This window comes from Engystomops pustulosus, chromosome 8 (assembly GCF_040894005.1).
Source record: "Engystomops pustulosus chromosome 8, aEngPut4.maternal, whole genome shotgun sequence".
In the NCBI taxonomy this organism is placed as follows: domain Eukaryota; kingdom Metazoa; phylum Chordata; class Amphibia; order Anura; family Leptodactylidae; genus Engystomops; species Engystomops pustulosus.
The window spans coordinates 105,341,425-105,365,509 of NC_092418.1; the positions used below are offsets into that span (position 1 = coordinate 105,341,425).

Below are 24,085 nucleotides of genomic sequence, written 5' to 3' on the forward strand. Positions count from 1 at the left end.
TCCCGTGTCTTTGGGTCATGTCCAGGACCTTTGTCCCGTGTCTTTGGGTCATGTCCAGGACCTTTGTCCCGTGTCTTTGGGTCATGTCCAGGACCTTTGTCCCGTGTCTTTGGGTCATGTCCAGGACCTTTGTCCCGTGTCTTTGGGTCATGTCCATGTCCTCTGTCCCGTGTCTTTGGGTCATGTCCATGTCCTCTGTCCCGTGTTTTTGGGAATTGTCATATCCAGGACCTTTGTTCCGTGTCTTTGGGTCATGTCCATGTCCTCTGTCCCGTGTCTTTGGGTCATGTCCATGTCCTCTGTCCCGTGTTTTTGGGAATTGTCATATCCAGGACCTTTGTTCCGTGTCTTTGGGTCATGTCCAGGACCTTTGTCCCGTGTCTTTGGGTCATGTCCAGGACCTTTGTCCCCTGTCTTTGGACCATGCCCAGGACCTTTGTTCCGTGTCTTTGGGTCATGTCCATGATCTTTGTTCCATGTTTTTGGGTCATGTCCACGTCCTTTGTCCCATGTATTTGGGTCATGCACATGTCCTCTGTCCCGTGTCTTTGGGTCATGTACATGTTCTCTGTCCCATGTATTTGGGTCATGTCCATGTCCTCTGTCCCATGTCTTTGGGTCATGTCCATGTCCTCTGTCTCGCTTCTTTGGGTCATGGCCACGTTTTCCCTTCTTTGGTTCATTACCTGCTTTTCCAGCCAGACTTCGGAGGCAATTTCATATTTCTGCAAAATATAAAATGATTATGAAACATGAAAGGAAACAGTGAGGAACATCCTGAATACCAGCGACCCAAGAGGCCCAGGGCTCCAGCTGCACTTGAGATAAAGGGATGTGACTTACCTTGCTACAGGCTCCGGTGGTCGTGTCACACACGGTGAGGATGGAAATGTTCTGCAGCCGGTTCATCCATCGCACAACAGCACGTGTGTTACTGATCCACTTCACCATGGTGATGTAATAATCCCTAAGGACCAAGGGAAAAAGTATATAAAATATGCATCTACCATCTCATATTATACATTTCTGCCTACAACCCAGATCTATACATCTAGCAGGACAATATAAGTGTCATCACATCACCAAGAACTTGTGTTCTTCTATGACAGTATGGACAGAGGTGTCCACTCGGTAAAGAAGGTCCAGGCTACACTGCAATCCCGGTCCTGGACTCTCCCTCAGGCCTAGTCCTGACTCCTGATAAACTCTTTAGAGGATATGACCAGTAGATAAACGGTGGCTCCGCATTGATGGTTACCCTTCTGCCCCCACTTGTCCATCTCAACCATTACACCACATGACATGGAAACTTCAACCAATCCAAGTGCAACTACAGCAGAAAAACTAAGCTCTACTGGACTCACCCTTGCCTTCTCATCCAATAGCATAAAACTTTGCTACTGGTAGATGCCAGGTAGATACCCCATCTGACATAGTGCTATCCCAGATTATGGGTGACATCTGTGGGGGTGGTGCTGGATGTATATACCTGTGGTGCTGGATGTATATATCTTTGGGGGTGGTGCTGGACGTATATACCTGTGGTAGTGGTGCTGGACGTATATACCTGTGGGGGTGGTGCTGGATGTATATACCTGTGGTAGTGGTGCTGGATGTATATACCTGTGGTAGTGGTGCTGGACGTATATACCTGTGGTAGTGGTGCTGGATGTATATACCTGTGGTAGTGGTGCTGGACGTATATACCTGTGGTAGTAGTGCTGGACGTATATACCTGTGGTAGTGGTGCTGGACGTATATACCTGTGGTAGTGGTGCTGGATGTATATACCTGTGGGGGTGGTGCTGGATGTATATACCTGTGGGGGTGGTGCTGGAGAGTGAGTGACATAGAGACAGACGGGGAGAGTGAGTGACATAGTGACAGATGGGGAGAGTGAGTGACAGAGACAGACGGAGAGAGTGAGTGACATAGAGACAGACGGGGAGAGTGAGTGACATAGTGACAGACGGGGAGAGTGAGTGACATAGTGACAGACGGGGAGAGTGAATGACATAGTGACAGACGGAGAGAGTAAGTGACATAGTGACAGACGGGGAGAGTGAGTGACATAGTGACAGACGGGAAGAGTGAGTGATGTAGAGACAGACAGGGAGAGTGAGTGACAGAGAGACAGACAGGGAGAGTGAGTGACAGAGAGACAGACAGGGAGAGTGAGTGACAGAGAGACAGACTGGGAGAGTGAGCGACAGGCAGGAAGAGATAGATACATAGATTATATGATTTTTTTTTTAACCAATTCTATTTTATTACAGCTAAGAGGAGTTCTTTACTATCCCGGGCAATGCCGGGATCTACAGCTAGTCTAACATATAAAGCAGAGTGTGTGTTTTGCAAAGCCGCTCTCTGTGACTCAGGGAACGTCATGGAATAGGTTTTGACCCGAAATGGTCACCCCGCGCTTTCCAAAATCCAATTGTTACCCACCATATACAGGAGCCACTGTCTGCGCTGCTGTGGCAGTGGGAAGCTGAGCCGTGATTGGTTTGCTGCTCTGCCACAGGTCATTTATATGAGCTCTGAGCTTTTACTATAGGTACAAGCATAAGACACTTATGTGCAAGGTAAGATGGATAAAGATAAAGAGATAGGGGGAGATTTATCAGAAGTGTTTGAGCTAAAACTGTTCCAGTTGCTCATGGAAACCAATCAGAGATCAGCTGTAATTTTATAAACAGCTGTGCAAAAATGAAAACCAAGATCGGTAGGTACAGGAATGAGAGTGCCCGCGACCGACAGTCACTGGAATGAGAGTGCCTGAGACCGTCAGTCACTGGAATGAAAGTGGATGAGACCATCAGTCACTGGAATGAGAGTGCGTGAAAACGTCAGTCACTGGAATGAGAGTGCCCGAGACCGTCAGTCACTGGAATGAGAGTGCCCGAGGCCGTCAGTCACTGAAATGAGAGTGCCCGAGGCCGTCAGTCACTGAAATGAGAGTGCCCGAGACCGACAGTCACTGGAATGAGAGTGCCCGAGACCGTCAGTCACTGAAATGAGAGTTCCAGAGACCGACAGTCACTGGAATGAGAGTGCCCGAGACCGTCAGTCACTGAAATGAGAGTGCCCGAGACCGACAGTCACTGGAATGAGAGTGCCCAAGACCGTCAGTCACTGGAAAAAATGGTGAACACCAAGCAAATCCAAGAAATGATATATACTCCGGGGAGATGTAAAGTCAGGCAGGTATGTGAGATCAGGAAACTGTAAATGATACATCATAAATGAGCTAAAACAGATGTTAGCTAGCGAGAGTTGGGGGAAGTCATTGCAACTGTAAAAAAAACAAGAAAAGTAAAAATCTAGATAATAAAAAACGGAAAATAAAGATAGAGATGGGGAAAGGGAAGCAGTTTAGATGGTGAAATTGGTGTGGTCCTGCCCAGGCCGTTAAGTGAAGGTTGCGTAGGCAGGGGAGCAAGGATTTCAGTAAACCAATCGGGGACTGAGGGTGTGTGTGGCCTTCTACAGCCTCCGAATTATGGTTCTAGCTGCGATAAGGAAAAAACCCATTAGTGAGTGTTCTGCCTTTGGGATAGATTCCGGCAGTACGGAGAGCAGGCAGGGTCATTATCAGTGTGGTAACCTGCGAGATCTTGCACCAGTGGGCACCTCCAACATTCACAGGGGAAAGTAGGATAGATTTAGTATCCTGCACCATCTGGATTATATTTTTTAGTTTGTCTCCTGGGCTTTGTTTGAGATGTAAAGTTTGTGACTAAGCTCGTAGGCTATGGACCAATCATCTGGAGTAAAAGACCTGTTCAATTCCCGTTTCTATGCTATGACAAAGGTTGGGACAGGTTGAGGCCTTGGGTTATCCTTGAAGTGGATGTGCACAGACATTCTAATGGGTGAGGTCCCTCTGAAGATCCAAATGGATCTTATTAGTATTATAAACGTGAGCAAATTGAGTATTCTCCCATTGGGTCCTCGGGGGACATGAAACAAAAGATTTAGATACCTTGAATGATTTGAGCGTGTCTAATACATCGGGGGCTGGTGTAATGCGAGTCCCCGCCTCTCACACATCGGGAGCTGGTGTAACGTGAGTCCCCATCTCTCACACATCGGGGGCTGGTGTAATGCGAGTCTCTGCCTCTCACACATCAGGGGCTGGTGTAATGCGAGTCCCCTCCTCTCACACATCAGGGGCTGGTGTAATGCGAGTCCCCGCCTCTCACACATCGGGAGCTGGTGTAACGTGAGTCCCCATCTCTCACACATCGGGGGCTGGTGTAATGCGAGTCTCTGCCTCTCACACATCAGGGGCTGGTGTAATGCGAGTCCCCGCCTCTCACACATCAGGGGCTGGTGTAATGCGAGTCCCCGCCTCTCACACATCAGGGGCTGGTGTAACGTGAGTCCCCATCTCTCACACATCGGGGGCTGGTGTAATGCTAGTCCCCGCCTCTCACACATCGGGGGCTGGTGTAATGTGAGTCCCCGCCTCTCACACATCAGGGGCTGGTGTAACGTGAGTCCCCATCTCTCACACATCGGGGGCTGGTGTAATGCGAGTCTCTGCCTCTCACACATCAGGGGCTGGTGTAATGCGAGTCCCCTCCTCTCACACATCAGGGGCTGGTGTAATGCGAGTCCCCGCCTCTCACACATCGGGAGCTGGTGTAATGTGAGTCCCCATCTCTCACACATCGGGGGCTGGTGTAATGCGAGTCTCTGCCTCTCACACATCAGGGGCTGGTGTAATGCGAGTCCCCGCCTCTCACACATCAGGGGCTGGTGTAATGCGAGTCCCCGCCTCTCACACATCAGGGGCTGGTGTAACGTGAGTCCCCATCTCTCACACATCGGGGGCTGGTGTAATGCTAGTCCCCGCCTCTCACACATCGGGGGCTGGTGTAATGTGAGTCCCCGCCTCTCACACATCAGGGGCTGGTGTAATGCGAGTCCCCGCCTCTCACACATCAGGGGCTGGTGTAATGCGAGTCCCCGCCTCTCACACATCGGGGGCTGGTGTAATGTGAGTCCCCGCCTCTCACACATCAGGGGCTGGTGTAACGTGAGTCCCCATCTCTCACACATCGGGGGCTGGTGTAACGTGAGTCCCCATCTCTCACACATCGGGGGCTGGTGTAATGTGAGTCCCCATCTCTCACACATCGGGAGCTGGTGTAACGTGAGTCCCCATCTCTCACACATCGGGGGCTGGTGTAATGAGAGTCTCTGCCTCTCACACATCAGGGGCTGGTGTAATGCGAGTCCCCGCCTCTCACACATCAGGGGCTGGTGTAATGCGAGTCCCCGCCTCTCACACATCGGGGGCTGGTGTAATGTGAGTCCCCGCCTCTCACACATCAGGGGCTGGTGTAATGTGAGTCCCCGCCTCTCACACATCGGGGGCTGGTGTAATGCGAGTCTCTGCCTCTCACACATCAGGGGCTGGTGTAATGCGAGTCCCCGCCTCTCACACATCGGGGGCTGGTGTAATGCGAGTCCCCGCCTCTCACACATCGGGGGCTGTCCCGCACCCCCATTCCCACCCCTTTGCGCTGAGTTGTGCTTGGTGTCTGCAAGGCCAGGAAGCTTTGTACAAGGCCCCACGCTGCGTCGTGACACACAGTTGTGTGTGAATATTATGAATAAAGCTCTTTTCAATTTAAAAAAAAACCTGTGTGCTGTAACTGCTCAATGTGAATCTTTATTCCCTGGTCCTATAGCTCCTCACATACCTCCCCAACCCTATAGCTCCTCGCATACCTCATCCCTGACCCTATAGCTCCTCACATACCTCCCCCACCCTATAGCTCCTCACATACCCCTGACCCTATAGCTCCTCACATACCTCCCCCACCCTATAGCTCCTCACATACCCCTGACCCTATAGCTTGCAGGTACCTGGAGAACAGACTGTCAGGAGGCAGCAGCTCTAAGGTGTGCGTTGGTCCATATAGATTTGCCACAAATAGTTTCACTGTGGGGTTAGTTTGTCCGGCCTGAGGAACACAGGAGAACAGATGATGAGACACCACAAAAGACTCCACCAGCATCTCCATCATATCAAATATACTGCTCCTCCCATAATGCAGTGTGTTATACCCCCCCCCCCCCGATATACTGTAATATACACCCCCTCCATCATATCACATATACTGCACCTCCCATAATGCAGTGTGTTATACCTCCCGATATACTGTAATATACACCCCCCTCCATCATATCATATATATATATATATATACTGCACCTCCCATAATGCAGCATGTTATACCTCCCGATATACTGTAATATACACCCCCCTCCATCATATCATATATATATATATATACTGCACCTCCCATAATGCAGTGTGTTATACCTCCCGATATACTGTAATATACACCCCCCTCCATCATATCATATATATATACTGCACCTCCCATAATGCAGCGTGTTATACCTCCCAATATATACTGTAATATACACCCCCCTCCATCATATCATATATATATATATACTGAACCTCCCATAATGCAGTGTGTTATACGCCACCCACCACCGATATACAGTAATATACACCCCCCTCCATCATGTCATATATATACTGCACCTCCCATAATGTAGTGTTTATACCCCCCAAGATACTGTAATATACACCCCCACCATCATATCATATAAATGTACTGCACCTTCCATGATGCAGTGTGTTATCCCCCCCTCCGATATACTGTAATATACACCCCCCTCCATATCACATATACTGCACCTCCCATAATGCAGTGTGTTATACCCCCCCAAGATACTGTAATATACACCCCCTCCATCATATCATATATATGTACTGCACCTCCCAGTTTGTTATCCCCCCCCCCAATATACTGTAATATACACATACTGCACCTCCCATAATGCAGTGTGTTATACCCCCTTATATACTGCACCTCCCATACAATAACCTCCGCATCCCAAATGCTTGGATAAATAGACAGACAGACGGGGATCCCCACCTTGGGATATGGGAAGAGCTTCCCCAGGGGGTACAGGCTGCCGGTGTACTGGGGGATGATCATGTTGGGGACGGCGCTGTCGTTGATGGTGAGGAAGGCTAGCCTCTCTCCGTCCGGAGACCACCAGTGCGCAATGTGGCTGTGCAGGATCTCCTCTAGAACATAAGACACGGGATCAGCTTACCTCCCCTCAGGACTGACCGCCCCTCAGGGCCACACCCCCCTCTGAGGGTATAACACGGTCCAATAGAGGTACTCAATGGGGCTCATTTACTAAGTGTCCGAACGCCGCACTTTTGTTGGGTTTCCCGAATATTTCCGATTTGCACCGAATTGCCCCTGGATTTTGGCGCACGCGATCGGATTGTGACACATCGGCGCCGGCTTTCACGCAACAGAAATCAGGGGGCGCGGCCGTCGGACAACCCGTCGGATTTGGAAAAACCGCGGAATTTAAAAAAGAATTTGTGTAGCAAGATCAGCACTTACATGCACCAGGAAGAAGAAGGTGAACCCCGGCGGACCTCGGCACACCATCAACAACTGCTGGATATCGGGTGCACGGACCTTAGTAAATCCCGGCAGACCAGAATCCTCACCGGACAACGCGCCGCGGGATCACGACAGGACCGGGTAAGTAAATGTGCCCCAGTGTGTTGGTTACAGCGCTTCTGCTGGTGGGGGCACATAATGTCACAAAAATGTGCATAAAGAACTGTTGATATAGTGGCAGCGTACTTACCCTCATACAGCCAATCGCAGAGGCCGTTGTAGATGATCCCCTCCTTCCCGGATGACGTGAGTCTTAACGAGCTGCTCCTCACATCCGCACGATAATAAATATTATTCTCAAAGATGAAAACCTGCATAAAGGAGAGAAAGGGTTGAAGAAGCAGCAGGTAAGTGTCCTTCACGGTGGCCACCATGACAAGTAGGTCCACCCTAGCAGGTAAGTGGCCCTCTCTGTGGCGCTGATTAAGTGCTCCTCAATGGGACCACCGTGTGACACTCCTATAGGATGATGGGCTCATAAAGTTATGAACTGCACCACAGTATTATTATGGGGCTCAATTCAGCTGTTTGTTTAAAGAACAGCCCCTCCCCACTTATGGCGTCTTCGGGGGAAGCCTGGGCTGTATCCAGTAATGAGCAGGGAGTCTGCCACCCGCCCCGCCTGCAACAGGGAGTCCGCCACCCGCCACGTCTGCAGTAGGGAGTCCGCCTCCTGCCCCGCCTGCAACAGGGAGTCCCCCAAACGCCCAGCCTGCAGCAGGGAGTCCGCCACCCGCCACGTCTGCAGTAGGGAGTCCGCCACCTGCCCCGCCTGCAGCAGGGAGTCTGCCACCCGCCACATCGGCAGTAGGGAGTCCGCCTCCTGCCCCGCCTGCAACAGGGAGTCTCCCATCCGCCCACTACTGAAGCGACCTGTTAAGTGCTCTGTTGGTGTTACTAGTGGATGTTTCCACCACATGCTAGTATACACATAGGGACTAAATTACCAGGGGTCGCACACTGCACTTTCATCGGACTTTGCACCGCTTTCGGGGATTGCACGGCTTTGACAGGTATTTAACATGGGACTGCGCTGGGATTGTGTCGCATATGATCGGTTTGTGTCGCAGCTGCGCTGCTTTGATGCAACAGAAATCGGGGGGCGGGCAGTCAGACGATCCGACTGATTCGGACAGAGCGCGTGTTGCAAAACAATGCACTTACATGCACCAGGAAGAAGAAGGTGAACTCCGGAGGACCTGAGCGGGGAAGCGACACATGCAGGATATCGGGCGCACGATCTTAGTAAATTGGGGCAGAGAGCATTATAGTCGGACATTGCACTTTCTGTGTACGCAGGGGACCAGGTAAGTAAATGTGCCCTGTAAACAATTCTGCATGGTCTTACCAGCTGCTGTCCTTGGACACCCCACGCAGCGTGCTGTAACACTGAGTCCTCAACTTCTGGAGGGTTCAACTCCCAAACTTCCCTGAAACACAGACACTGCAGGTGAGTCTACGTACCATGTGCTCTGTGAGGGATGCCCCAAGACATGGGCTTACCTGGTGTGGATGCTGTAGATGACGTACGACGCCATGAATGAGAAGTGGAAGACCTGTAATGAGAAAAACGTCAGGTATAACCGGGGGTGTGACCACAATGGTAGGTGCCACATGCTTACGACGAAGGACATATATAGGGATACATCACAGATATGAGAGGTGGGTGCCCCTCCCCTCGGAAATTCCTCTGCTGGCCTGGGGCCAGGTCTGGATGCTTGGCCCATAAAAACTAGTATACCCAAGCACCAGATCCTATCATAATATGAATGGCAGATATCTGACGTCACATTTATAAACAACATGCTGCAACACAAATCATAGAAATATGTGGAATAATTCATTTTTCATCCACATACTTTTCCATATTAACTCCATCTAGGTCTCTGCTGTTACTGTATCGGAGGTCATTGCATGACACCACAGCAACAGGGTGCAATAATTTCCAAAATATTAATAGTTATCATAATAATGGTTCTGTGTGAGGGACAGAACGGAAAAGATGGATGTAAGTTTATAGGATGCCCGCATGGCAAGATATGAGGCATACAGCTCATAAAACCAATTAGAATATTCCAAGTCTTCCTTATGGCTTCTTTGGAGATCCCTAGTGGATACATTGATTGTGTATTTCTTCTTTACACAGGCACCAAACATCATTTAATGTTGTAAGTTCTGTTTTTTATCCCTTTTATTTTTTTATCAAATTTTTTATTTTTGCATTGTACGTCATTTTATTTTATCTTTTTGTTTGCATGCACTGTCCCATTTGATATTAAACTTCAATTTTCCTCTTTGTGTTCTAATGATTCCTAAAAGGGGTTTGCCCATGAAAGAAAATTCTTAAATCTTAATCCCCTAGTAGTGTTTACACAATAAAGATTATTTTTAACTCCTTACTTTAAAATTTTACTCAGGGTTATTGCCGTTTAACTCAGTGATGGTCAGTTTAGGATCCCAGAGTGTGAGAGGGCAGTCTGAGAAGACACTTCATGATTCATCTGTGCTGTGAGATGCTATGTGCTGACAATGTGCTTAGATTATCAGGGTCCAGGGTTATATACACTTTCATTTACCTTCTGAGCATTGTACTATTTGACACAGAGAAAGAGAGAGGAGACAGAACAGAGATGAGAGATGATGAGATCCATGAGATGGATATAACACATGACTCTACTATAGCAGCCAAAACAAACACAGCTCTGCTATATTTTACCTATAACCGCCACTGTCAGATCTGCTGTGCCTCCCTCTCCCCTGGACAAAGATCTTATCGGTCTGTTGCTTTGCTCTCCTCACACCGCGCTGGCAGGAAGTCAGTGTGTGAGATCGTCCTGGAATGCAGGGCGGCGGTTGTCTGGAGGCAGACAGCAGCTCAATGCAGCATCAGACAGAAGAGCAAGATGTCTGCCGACCCCAAACTCAGAAGATACAGTGTCGGGACCAGGGTGCAACCAAAATTGTGTACATCAGGACTGATAGAGACAGGTTGGACATGTATCTGTGAAATGCTGGATTTTTGTTAATAACAGTGAATTAGAGAATGTGTGATCTTGTTATTGTCATGGAAAAACTTATAACTATAGGACAATTGGCATCTCTTGTAGTGTCCCAGCAGCTTTTTATGACATCCTGTCTTTACAGCCTGATTAACTGACCTGAAGACTGGTCTGTACAGACCTCAGAAGACACTTGGTCACCTCTCCCCCCTCCTCCTACATCAGGACTTGAAAACAAAGAAACTATTTAAATATTCCTGGACCCCCCCCCCCCCCAACATTAACACTTTGTCCAATCATGAGAAACAATTTTAACTAATTAATCAATGGGAGGTTTTGAATCCTGAACCGAATAGAAAATGTATAAAACATTGTGATATGCAGGTAATCAGGGGGTCACTCTATGGAGGCTGTCGGACAAACTGGGGGAGGGGGGGGGGTCCCATATTTCTCCCACCTCCAGGGAATCAGGAATTTCTTTCATTTGTAAGTTTCTGCTATTTTCTACATCTTTATTTTTGCCGTGTTGTGTGTCATTTTATTTTGTAATTCTTTTGTTTTAACATCTTTTGGAAGAACTGAACAACCTTTTTTCTATTAAAGCTTTCACTTTAATGTGCGTGTGCCGCTGACCAATGAGACCATAGACCGTGCATCAAAGACACACCCACACGGGCGAATGTGGAGCTTCTAACTAAGAGGCTAAATAATTTACATATGTGAAAAACTGAAGTTTTATTCAATGACAAGAAAAGTTAGAGAATTATAACTAGAGAAAAATGACCACCAAGACAAGTAATAGGCGGCACAGACACAATGAGGGTTTTCCAAAGTTTTCGGGGATCGCAACGGGGATTGCATCGCAATCACGCCGGCTTTCACACGACACAAACCGGGGGGGGGGGGGGGGGCGGGCCGTTGGACGATCCAACAGATTCTGACTGAGCGCGGGATTTAACATTTCAAATTGTGTCGCAAAAAATGCACTCACAAGCTTCGGGAAGAAGAAGGTGAACCCCGGTGGACCTGAGTGGGGAAGCGACACATGAAGGATCTCGGGCGCACGATCTTAGTTAATCACGGCAGCCTTCATCCTCGTCAGGGATCGTGCAGGGACCGGGTAAGTAAATGTGTCTCAATGTACCCAATTAAATCAAATAACTCAACAAAAAGCCACAATGTAGAAAGCATAAAATAACTAAATATACAAGATAAATAGATGACAGTGACCTGTATAGAGGAGTAGAAGGAGTATTCAAGTCTTCAGAGCCAATCCAGGGATTTGCTTAGAGAAAAGTATTGCACATTAGCCAGAGGAAAAACAGAGGGGCACATACACACCTACCCCGGATGGAGAAAGGAGAAGCATGTGTCTGGTGGGGTCCACCCTTTGTCTGTATATAACTGTGTATGTGCCAATGTGTAATACTTGTTTCTAAGCATATCCCCTGAGGACTGGACCTTCTATACCTCTATACAGGTCACTGTCATCTATTTATCAGGTATATTTAGTTATTTGACCATCGGGGGACTTTCTCTGTGGATGTTCTGTGTCTTTTTAAATGGGTTTGCTTTAATTGATCTAATAGAGTTATTTTATGCTTTCTACATTTTGGCTTTTGTTTCCTTTTTTTTTGGTGTAAACCAAATATCTCTCCCCTCCATCACACCGTCTATCTGCTCATTCATCTATTTCAGTGTTCCCCAACCTTTTAGTATGTGGGGACCGGCTGCACTCAATTTTTTCACCAGGTACCAGACCGGGTAACCCTCTTACCATGGTCCCTGGAACATAAAATTGTGTGCCCCGTATAAGTCCATATCTAAACACAACCCATATAACGCCCCCTTCCCTCCAGATGCCCTTAGCGTCCTTCTAATGTCTTGATACGATGACGGCTACAGAAAGGAGGACATTATTATATCCCTTTTTCTACAGCAACCCCCACATGTCTATAATGTCCCCTTGTCTTTGGGATTTTTACTGTGAGGAAAAAAAATATACATATATGTACGTAAAAGCCGATGACCCAATTTACCTTGAGTAAATTCTGCTGCAACTAAATAATGTCCCAGCAGTGGCCTCCACTCACTCATAACTTGTCACAGCAGCAGCCTCCCCTCAGTAATAATATGTCCCAGCAGCGGCTTCCTCTCACTCATAACGTCCCAGGAGCGGCCTCCCCTCAGTAATAACATGTCCAGCAGCAGCCTCCCTTCACCAACACCATATCCAGCAGTGGCTACATACTACACGGGGCTGACTGGTAGGCTACATACTACACGGGGCTGACTGGTAGGCTACATACTACACGGGGCTGACTGGCAGGCTATATACTACACGGGGCTGACTGGCAGGCTATATACTACACGGGGCTGACTGGCAGGCTATATACTACACGGGGCTGGCTGGCAGGCTATATACTACACGGGGCTGGCTGGCTATATACTGCACGGGGCTGGCTGGCAGGCTATATACTACACGGGGCTGGCTGGCAGGCTATATACCACACGGGGCTGACTGGCAGGCTATATACTACACGGGGCTGACTGGCAGGCTATATACTACACGGGGCTGGCTGGCAGGCTATATACTGCACGGGGCTGGCTGGCAGGCTATATACTGCACGGGGCTGACTGGCAGGCTATATACTGCACGGGGCTGACTGGCAGGCTATATACTACACGGGGCTGGCTGGCAGGCTATATACTACACGGGGCTGGCTGGCAGGCTATATACTACACGGGGCTGGCTGGCAGGCTATATACTACACGGGGCTGGCTGGCAGGCTATATACTACACGGGGCTGGCTGGCAGGCTATATACTACACGGGGCTGGCTGGCAGGCTATATACTACACGGGGCTGGCTGGCAGGATATATACTTCATGAGGCTGGCTGGCAGGATATATACTAGAGGGGAGAGGAAAGTTATATACTACATGGGGCTGGTAGGCTATGTAACACACCGGGCTGGATGGTGCCCCCAGGTACCAGACTTATAACATGTATTAAAGGCATATTCCCACAAAGACAAGTTTCTTAAATACACTCAGGATAACAAAATAACACATTCTATAATTCACTGTTATTTACAAAAATCCAGCATTACACAGATATAATTCCAACCTGTCTCTATCAGTCCTGGTATTCACAATTTTGGTGGCCCCTGGACCCGACCCTTGATCTTCTGAGCTTAGGGTCGGGGAAGCCATCTTGCTCTTCTGTCTGACGCTGCACTGAGCTCCGCTCTGCCTCCAGCCCCCACCCTGCATTCCAGGACGAGCTCACACACACAGAGACTTCCTGCTGGCAAACAACATCATGAGGAGGTTAAAGCTACAAGCAGATAAGGCCTTTATCCAGAAGAGAGGGAGGGAGGCATATAGAAGAGCTATGTGTATGTTTTGGCCATTATAGCAGAGATGAGAGTGTCATTGTGTGTTATATCCATCTTATGGATCTCATCTCATCTCTGATCCATCTCATCTCTTTCTAAGTGTCAGATACTAGTGAGATATAGCAGAGCTGTGTATTTTATGGCTGTGATAGTATAGTCATGTGTTATATCCATCTCATGGATCTCTGATCTGTCTCATCTCTCTTTCTCTGTGTCATATACTAGTACAACATTCATAAGGTGAATGAAAGTGTATACAACCCTGTACCCCGATATTCTAAGCATACTGCTAGCACAAGCCATCTCACAGCACAGAGGGACCAGGAAGTGTCTGCTCAGAGAGTCCCCACTCACACACTGAAATCTTACAATGACCATCACTGAGTGATTGAAGCTAAAACAGCAATAACACTGAGTAACATTGTAATCTAAGGGGTTAAAAATAATCTTTATTATGTAAACATCATTAAGGGGTTGAAATTTAAAAAATTTCTTTCGTGGGAAAACCCCTATAAGTTCTGTTTTTTTTATCCCTTTTTTATTTTTGCATTGTATGTACATCTGTTTATTTATTTTTTTAACCCCTTTGTTGTAAGCAATGTCCCTTTTGATATTAAACTTCAATATAATAAGATCCCTCATATGTTCTAACGATTCCATAACTCAGAAAAGACATTACCTGAATTGATTGATTTAACTACACCATCCCAATGTCACTGATTGGAAGTCAGTAATTTCCTGAGGTAAAGGGATAAATGAGGGGGCACGAGCAGCCACCACATGGAGAACTCATTGAAGACGTTATATACAGACATTGGGCAGGTTGAAGACGTAATCTACAGACATCAGGCTGGTAGAGGACGTTATCTACAGACATCAGGCTGGTAGAGGACGTTATCTACAGACATCAGGCTGGTAGAGGACGTTATCTACAGACAATCGGGCAGGTTGAAGACGTTATCTACAGACATCGGGCAGGTTGAAGACGTAATCTACAGACACCGGGCAGGTTGAAGACGTTATTTACAGACACCGGGCAGGTTGAAGACGTTATCTACAGACACCGGGCAGGTTGAAGACGTTATCTACAGACATCGGGCAGGTTGAAGACGTTATCTACAGACACCGGGCAGGTTGAAGACGTTATCTACAGACACCGGGCAGGTTGAAGACGTTATCTACAGACACCGGGCAGGTTGAAGACATTATCTACAGACACCGGGCAGGTGTAAGACGTTATCTACAGACACCAGGCAGGTGTAAGACGTTATCTACAGACATTGGGAAGGTTGAAGACATTATCTGCAGACATTGGGCAGGTTGAAGACGTTATCTACAGACACCGGGCAGGTTGAAGACGTTATCTACAGACATTGGGAAGGTTGAAGACATTGGGGCAAATTTACTTACCCGGTCCATTCGCGTTCCAGCGGCGGCTTCTCCGCTCTGGATTCGGGTCCGGCCGGGATTTAATAAGGTAGTTCTTCCGCCGTCCACCAGGTGGCGCTGCTGCGCTGAAAGTAAACTCATCGCGCCGGAATGCACCGAGCTGGACCAGGTGAAGGTAAGCGGTCCTTATGCGACACATTTTCGGTTTTTAAATGCGGCGGTTTTTCCGAATACGTCGGGTTTTCGTTCGGCCACGCCCCCCGATTTCCGTCGCGCGCATGCCAGCGCCGATGCGCCACAATCCGATCGCGTGCGCCAAAATCCCGGGGCAATTTAAGTACAAGCGGCGCAAAACGGAAATATTCGGGTAACACGTCGGGAAAACGCGAATCGGGCCCTTAATAAATGACCCCCATTATCTGCAGACATCGGGCTTATTTACTAAGAGTCCCGCGGCCCCGTTTATGTAGGGTTTTGCGACGTTTTCGGGGATCACGCCACTGGGACAGGTATTTAACAGGCGATTGTGTCGCAAACGCGCTGGCTTTGATATGACACAAATCGGGGCAGGCCGTCAGACGATCGGATGGATTCGGACAAACCGTGGGATTTAACTTAAAATTTGTGTCGCAAGACATGCATTTACATACACCGAAAGGAAGATGGTGAACTCCAGCAGACCTGAGCGGGGAAACAACACATTCAGGAAATCAGGCGCACGATCTAAGTTCATTATCATCGGACATTCCGAATCGGGGATCGCGCAAGGGACGGGTGCCCCATTATCTGCAGACAATCGGGCAGGTTGAAGAAGTTATCTACAGACAATGGGGCAGATTTATCAAGTGTTTGAAAGTCAGAATATTTCTAGTTGCCCATGGCAACCAATCACAGCTCCCCTTTAAAATAATCACGAGCGTTGGTAGAATGAAAGCTGAGCTGTGATTGGTTGCCATGGGCAACTAGAAATATTCTGACTTTCAGACACTTGATAAATCTGCCCCATTGTTCAAGTTGAAGACGTTATCAACAGATATTGGGCAGGTTATGTGACATCTTCAGATCAAATGTATGTAAAAATTAAAGGGGTTATCCGGTTATAAAAAGTTACTTATGGCCTGGCTGGGACGGGCTATTTAAAAATTAAAAACGTGTACTTACCTCCTCTGGCGCCGCCAATGTCCCGTGCCGCGGTTCCTTTGATCCGTGCACCTGTTTGTTTACAGGGGCACAGAAGCTGCGCACATGGAGCTTCCGTTCCGCGATGTGGCCGGCTCGGTAGAAAGCTCCCTGTGCACCCTTGTAAACAAACCGGCGCACAGATGAGATGGACTGCGGCGCGGGACATCAGCAGCTCCAGACGAGGTAAGTTCATGTTTGTTATTTTTTAAGTAGCCCACCCCAGCCCGGCCCTGAGTAAATTTTTATACCCGTATAATCTCTTTAATACACTTTTCCCTTCCTGGGATGCTCTTCTCTGGTGTTCAGTGTCAGTAACTGGGACTTTAGAGCTGAGGAGATTATGAATTATTCAGGAGCTTCTCACATAACTATGAGACATGCAGATAACACTGCTCTGCTAAAAACCAGAGGCAAGGATGCAACTTGTTATTAGCACCAGAGGGGCAGGACATGGACTGCAATAAGCACCAGAGGGGCAGATCGTGGCCTGCAATAAACACCATGCAACAGTGGAACCTCTATCGTGGCAGCTTAGATACGGCCACCCAGCTCTATGTATAAATAGAAAATATAAAAATATAAAATAAAATATAAAACTATATGAATACATTTGCATACAATGAGAAGCTTAGATCCAGCGGCTCAGCTCACCTCTACACTGCCGCTCAAAAGTTTAGGACCAATGTTGTATTTTTCATGAAAACTCATACTTTTATTTTTCTAATGAGTTGCAAAATAAAATGAAACTATAGTCCAGACATTGACGAGGTTTGAAATTCTTTTCTCCTTAATACTTTGCTACCATCAGAGAATGTTCCCTTTGCTGTAGTTACAGCATTGACAAACTTTGGCCTCTGTTAATTTGCTGATATAATCTGGAGAAATCCCCCCCCCCACCCCACCCCGTGTCCAGAAGCCCCCCCCCCCCAAACAAGTTGGATTGGTACTTTTTGCATAACATACAGTCAAGCTCCTCCCACAACAGCTCAATGGTACCTGCTGCTGCTTCTTCCACTCTTCCTCCATAATTTGGAAGCTTTGGGTCATTCTCCTGTAGGATAAAATTGGCTCCAATCAGGGGCTGTCACAGGGTGTGGCCCGGCACCAAGGAGCGATAGCCTTCCTTATTCCAAAACCATTTGACCTTGTACAAATCTCCCCCTTAACCCCCAGGCCATCACATGACCTCCACCTTGTGACAGATGGCATCTTCCAACATCTTTTCACTGGTTCTGAGTCTCACAAATGTTCTTCTGTGTGATCCAAACCTCAAACTTAGATTTGTCTCTCCGTAACACTTTTTTGCAATCGCCTTCTGTCCAATGTCTGTTATTTTGCCCATATTAATCTTTTCCTTTGATTAGCCAGTCTCAGACATGGCTTTTTCTTTGCCCCTCTGCCCTGAAAAGCGCGTTGTGGAGTCCCCTCCTCAACGAAGAGGGTGACACTGGTGTCTGACGGGTGCTAGTAAATGGAGCTGCCAGGTGAGGACCTCTGAGGAGTTGGTTTCTTACACTAGAGACTATAATGTACTTGTCATGTTGCTTAGTTGTGCAGCGGGGCCTCCCACTTCTCTTTTTACTCTGGTTAGAGCCTGTTTGTACTACTAAATGGAGTAGTACAAACCATCGTAGGAAATCTTCAAATTTTTGGAAATTTATCGCATAGAATGGCCTTCATTTCTAAGAACAAGAATAGACTGACGAGTTTCACATAAAAAGAATTTTTTTCTGGCCATTGTGAAAGTTCCAGGGTGCACTCACACTTTCAGATGCAGTTTTAAAAGCCAAAAGCAGGTGTGGCTCATAATGAGTGAGAACAATCACTGAGAGGTGCTACTACTACTCCTACTTTTTTCACTCCACTACTGGTTTGGATGTTGAAAGCTGCATCTGAAAAACAAATGTGATGCTCCAGATTCTCAACCAGCTCAAGGGAGGGTCAGTTTTATAGCTTCTCATATCAGCCAAACTGTTTTCAGCCGTGCTAGCATACTGGAACAAGGGTTTTCTAAACATCCATTAGCCATCTTACACAGTTAGCAAAGACAATGTACCATTAAACCACTCGAGTGGTAGTTGTTGGAATGGGCTTACATAGATGTAGATATGTAGATATTGCATTAAAAAATAAGATGTTTGCTGGTAGAATAGTAACTTACCACATTAACAATGTATAGAGTGTACGGCACCTTGAACTTTTCTACCATTTTGCCACATTTCAGGCTTCAAACAAATTTAAATTTTTTTGGTGAGGAATCAATAAGTGGGACACAATTTTGAAGTGTAACAAAATTTATTTGATATGTTAAACTTTTGTAAAAAAATAATTAACTGAAAAGTGGGGTGTGAAATATTATTCCGCCCTTTAAGTTAATACTTTGTAGCGCCCCCTTTTTCTGTGATTTCAGCTGCAGTTGTTTGGGGAAGCAGGTGTCTTATCAGTTTTGTACATGGAGCGATGAAATCCTTGACCTTCTTCCTTGGAGAACAGCTGGAGCTCAGGGAGGTTGGATGAAGAGTTTGTGAGCAGCAGTTTTCAGCTCTTTCCACAGATTCTCCATTGGATTCCACTGGACTATGGATAAGTGGATACGATTATTTGTGAACCTTCCATTGTACACTCACCAGCCACTTTATTAGGTACACCTGTCCAACTGCTCGTTAACACTTATTTTCTAATCAGCCAATCACATGGCGGCAACTCAGTGCATTTAGGCATGTAGACATGGTCAAGACAATCTCCTGCAGTTCAAAGCGAGCATCAGTATGGGGAAGAAAGGTGATTTGAGGCCTTTGAACGTGGCATGGTTGTTGGTGCCAGAAGGGCTGGTCTGAGTATTTCAGAAACTGCTGATCTACTGGGATTTTCACCCACAACCATCTCTAGGGTTTACAGAGAATGGTCCGAAAAAGAAAAAACATCCAGTGAGCGGCAGTTCTTATTTGCCTTGTTGATGCCAGAGGTCAGAGGAGAATGGGCAGACTGGTTCGAGCTGATAGAAAGGCAACAGTGACTCAAATCGCAACCCCTTACAAACAAGGTAGGCAGAAGAGCATCTCTGAACGCACAGTACGTCCAACTTTGAGGCAGATGGGCTACAGCAGCAGAAGACCACACCGGGTGCCACTCCTTTCAGCTAAGAACAGGAAACTGAGGCTACAATTTGCACAAGCTCATCGAAATTGGACAGTAGATGATTGGAAAAACGTTGCCTGGTCTGATGAGTCTCGATTTCTGCTGCGACATTCGGATGGGAGGGTCAGAATTTGGTGTCAACAACATGAAAGCATGGATCCATCCTGCCTTGTATCAGCGGTTCAGGCTGGTGGTGGTGGTGTCATGGTGTGGGGAATATTTTCTTGGCACTCTTTGGGCCCCTTGGTACAACGCCACAGCCTACCTGAGTATTGTTGCTGACCATGTCCATCCCTTTATGAGCACAATGTACCCTGTAACATCTGATGGCTACTTTCAGCAGGATAATGCGCCATGTCATAAAGCTGAAAGCATCTCAGACTGGTTTCTTGAACATGACAATGAGGTCACTGGACACAAATGGCCTCCACAGTCACCAGATCTCAATCCAATAGAGCATCTTTGGGATGTGGTGGAACGGGAGATTCGCATCATGGATGTGCAGCCGACAAATCTGCGGCAACTGTGTGATGCCATCATGTCAATATGGACCAAAATCTCTGAGGAGCTTCCAGCACCTTGTTGTATCTATGCCACGAAGAATTGAGGCAGTTCTGAGGGCAAAAGGGGGTCCAACCCGTTACTAGCATGGTGTACCTAATAAAGTGGCCGGTGAGTGTAGATTTTAATTTATGTTTGGGATCATTGTCTTATTGGAAGATAAATCTCTGTCCCAGTCTGAGGTCTTTTGCAGAATCCAACAGGTTTTCTTCCAGAATGGTCCTGGATTTGGCTCCATCCATCATCACATCAATTTTACCCTGTCCCTGCAGAAGAAAAGCCCAAACCATGATGCTGCCTCCAACACGTGTGACAGTGGGGGTGGTGCCCCCAACACGTGTGACAGTGGGGGTGGTGCTCCCACCACGTGTGACATTGGGGGGGGTTGCTCAGGGGGATGAGCTGTGTTGCTTTTACACAGACTCCAACAGGTTTTTTTCCAGAATTGTCCTGGATTTGGCTCCATTGTTCCATCAACTTTACCCATCTTCCCTGTCCCTGCAGAAGAAAAGCCCAATCCATTATGGTGCCCCCACCATGTGCGACAGTGAGAATGGTGACAGCTGGGGATGGGGTGCTCAGGGGATAAGCGGTGTTGCTTTTACGCCAAACGTATCATTAGGCATTGTGGCAAAAAAGTTCCTCTGAGCAGAGCACCTACTTCCACATGTTTGGTGTCTCCCAGGTGGCTTTTTCTGGATATCTCTGAGAAATGGCTTCTTCTTGCCTCTTACATAAAGGGCAGATTTGTGCAGTGACTGATTGCCCCCCTCCAGTCATATGGACCCTGTAATACGTGCATCCAATGCAACCTCTATAACTACACCACTAGCATCAGTCACACCGTCAGCCATGATATAAGTAATGGAGGAGAGGTCTGATTCACCTCTGCTTTTCCAGCTTGAAGGCCCTCCATGTCACCACCACAGCACATAGTAATACAACTAGTCCCCACTAAGGAATTGCACAATGAAGGTGATGGCGGACGCAGGAAAGACGAGGCCTCATGTATCTGACCCACGTTCAGCGCTTTTATTCGTCATTTATCTCTTCTTTGGTTTCCATCTGCGGTTAATTAAACGATAACACTCAAGCGGGAGGAGAGTCACGGGCTCGACAAATATATCTTCACGCCTCTCCTCTTACAAGACGTCACCAGGGGAAATCAAAGGGAGGATTTTATGGTTTCTAATAAACACACAGAACATTTCTCTCTTTGATTTCTGGTCTGTGGAAATGGATTTCGCCCGAGGTCTGAGCCGAGCAGTCTGAGGCTTCCGTCTCAGGAATGGTCTGCGCTCTCCATGGATAATCAACCAGAATGTCTCATACGACACGGATTAGATTCACGAACATGAACTAGAACTGCCATAGACCAAATGGAAGCAGGAGACGACCCCAGATAACAGGGTGATGGTGCCACTAGTAGGCCTCGCCTCTCCCATGGAGGTGGAGACCTCCATAACTTGAGGCTCAATGCTACACTCGCTGTCATGGGCAGCACGGTGGCTTAGTGGTTAGCATTACAGTCTTGCAGCGCTGGGGACCTGGGTTCAAGTACCAGGGTCAACATCTGCAAAGAGTTTGTATGTTGTCTCCGTGTTTGCGTGGGTTTCCTCCAGGTCCTTGGTTTCCTCCCACACTCCAAAACATTCTGGTAGATTGATTAGATTGTGAGCCCCATTGGGGGCCGATTCCCCGGGAATCTCACCTGGCGCAGGTCCCCCATGCATCTCAACTGGCGCAGGTCCCCCAGGCATCTCAACTGGCGCAGGTCCCCCAGGCATCTCACCTGGCGCAGGTCCCCCAGGCATCTCACCTGGCGCAGGTCCCCCAGGCATCTCACCTGGCGAAGGTCCCCCAGGCATCTCACCTGGCGAAGGTCCCCCAGGCATCTCACCTGGCGAAGGTCCCCCAGGCATCTCACCTGGCGCGGGCCCCCCAGGGATCTCACCTGGCGCAGGTCCCCCAGGGATCTCACCTGGCGCAGGTCCCCCAAGGATCTCACCTGCGCAGGTTCACCAGGGTGCTCACCTGACGCCGGTCCCCCAGGGATCTCACCTGGCGCAGGTCCCCCAGGGATCTCACCTGGCGCAGGTCCCCCAGGGATCTCACCTGGCGCAGGTCCCCCAGGGATCTCACCTGGCGCAGGTCCCCCAGGGATCTCACCTGGCGCAGGTCCCCCAGGAATCTCACCTGGCGCAGGTCCCCCAGGGATCTCACCTGGCGCAGGTCCCCCAGGGATCTCACCTGGCGCGGGCCCCCCAGGGATCTCACCTGGCGCAGGTCCCCCAGGGATCTCACCTGGCGCAGGTCCCCCAAGGATCTCACCTGCGCAGGTTCACCAGGGTGCTCACCTGACGCCGGTCCCCCAGGGATCTCACCTGGCGCAGGTCCCCCAGGGATCTCACCTGGCGCAGGTCCCCCAGGGATCTCACCTGGCGCAGGTCCCCCAGGGATCTCACCTGGCGCAGGTCCCCCAGGAATCTCACCTGGCGCAGGTCCCCCAGGGATCTCACCTGGCGCAGGTCCCCCAGGGATCTCACCTGGCGCAGGTCCCCCAGGGATCTCACCTGGCGCAGGTCCCCCAAGGATCTTTCCTGGCGCCGGTCCCCCAGGGATCTCGCCTTGCGCAGGTATCACCTATCAGCATTTTTGGGGCTTTGGCATGGTCAGATAACTAGATGAAAGGAAATTTTCTGTAAATAGTCAAAGGTCCTGAACTAATCCATAAAATTATTGTAACATAATTGCTTCTGTTAAATTGCAAGATCAATTAGCCTGAAAATACAGTAGTGGTTTCCTGTAATAATTGAAAATGTAACCACATTTTCACAGTCCGAGACAGATAATTACTTCACTGGCTCTGCACTGCCAGTCAAGGGTGTGTCCAGACCGTCCAGAACCGGGTGGGATACTCCAGGGGAGAAGATGTAGGGCCATATGGACAACTCATGTGGTGGACAAGTCGTGAAGATCCTTGGCCTTTCACTTTCCATAAGATACCAAAGAGAGGTGATGGAATGGCGCAAAGGTTGAAGGTGATGGATACACAGAGGCCGGGGTGGACCATTACATTTCAACATCTGTCCAGTATTAATTACACTGCCATCATTGAGGTCATAAGATAATCAGGAGTCACAAATATCATGAGGGCAGAGTGATTGGCACATACAATGGAGGCACAAGACTCACCTGCTTCACGTCATAGGCCAGGAGCACGTAGCGCTGGTCCGGAGACAAGGAATATCCTGAGGCTTTAAATGTCACCTATAACGAAAACCACCAAGAGTGACAATCCATGGAACTGCCCCAAATACCAACATAAGGGGAGAAATATATACATTGTGATTTATTACAGAAGGATCATAATCTATAATATTTCCGAGATCGGTATAAACTGGACATCAAATTAGAGAACACACAAATATCCTACATGTCATTGTGTGTCCTATTTGATTATGTCCTGTTCACAGTGGTAAAATGTTATGTGTTGGAATGACATGAAGTGGGGGTTGCTTTGTACGAGGCCATTAGCACAATGTATAATTTAGTACATACTGCTCCAAGTTTAAAAACATAATAATACAACAGCACAATAGACATAACCCACACTACTCGGATCAGAGAAAGTAACGTGGACCACCGAGTTTGGTTCCTCTACAGCCGTGTGCGTGCAGTGTAATAAATGGATTGACACATCTTTGACACTTTGTCCATGAATGGTGCATCCAGAGATGAAAGATATCTCAATACCGATCATTGTAACAAAAGATCTTCTCAAATAACAATTGAGTCAAGGCAATTGGACGGTAATCATGAAAACAAGTCAGATTATATTTCTTGACTATTGACACAAGGGGTTAATGCTGTATACAGGCAAGTCCCCGGGTTAC

The 24,085-nt window shown here is 48.0% G+C and overlaps 1 protein-coding gene across 1 annotated transcript in view; it reads right to left on the reverse strand.

Annotated features, from left to right (window-relative positions):
• LOC140075821 (inactive dipeptidyl peptidase 10-like) overlaps nucleotides 1-24,085 on the reverse strand; it is a 77,592-nt gene that overhangs the window by 19,193 nt on the left and 34,314 nt on the right. Inside the window, exons 5-12 of the mRNA XM_072122169.1 lie at nucleotides 23,385-23,459; nucleotides 9,024-9,076; nucleotides 8,869-8,950; nucleotides 7,711-7,831; nucleotides 6,969-7,123; nucleotides 5,881-5,978; nucleotides 844-967; nucleotides 687-725 (exon numbers count right to left, since the gene is read on the reverse strand). Of these exons, the coding sequence (XP_071978270.1) occupies nucleotides 687-725; nucleotides 844-967; nucleotides 5,881-5,978; nucleotides 6,969-7,123; nucleotides 7,711-7,831; nucleotides 8,869-8,950; nucleotides 9,024-9,076; nucleotides 23,385-23,459 (747 nt within the window). The remainder of the gene's footprint in view (nucleotides 1-686; nucleotides 726-843; nucleotides 968-5,880; nucleotides 5,979-6,968; nucleotides 7,124-7,710; nucleotides 7,832-8,868; nucleotides 8,951-9,023; nucleotides 9,077-23,384; nucleotides 23,460-24,085) is intronic.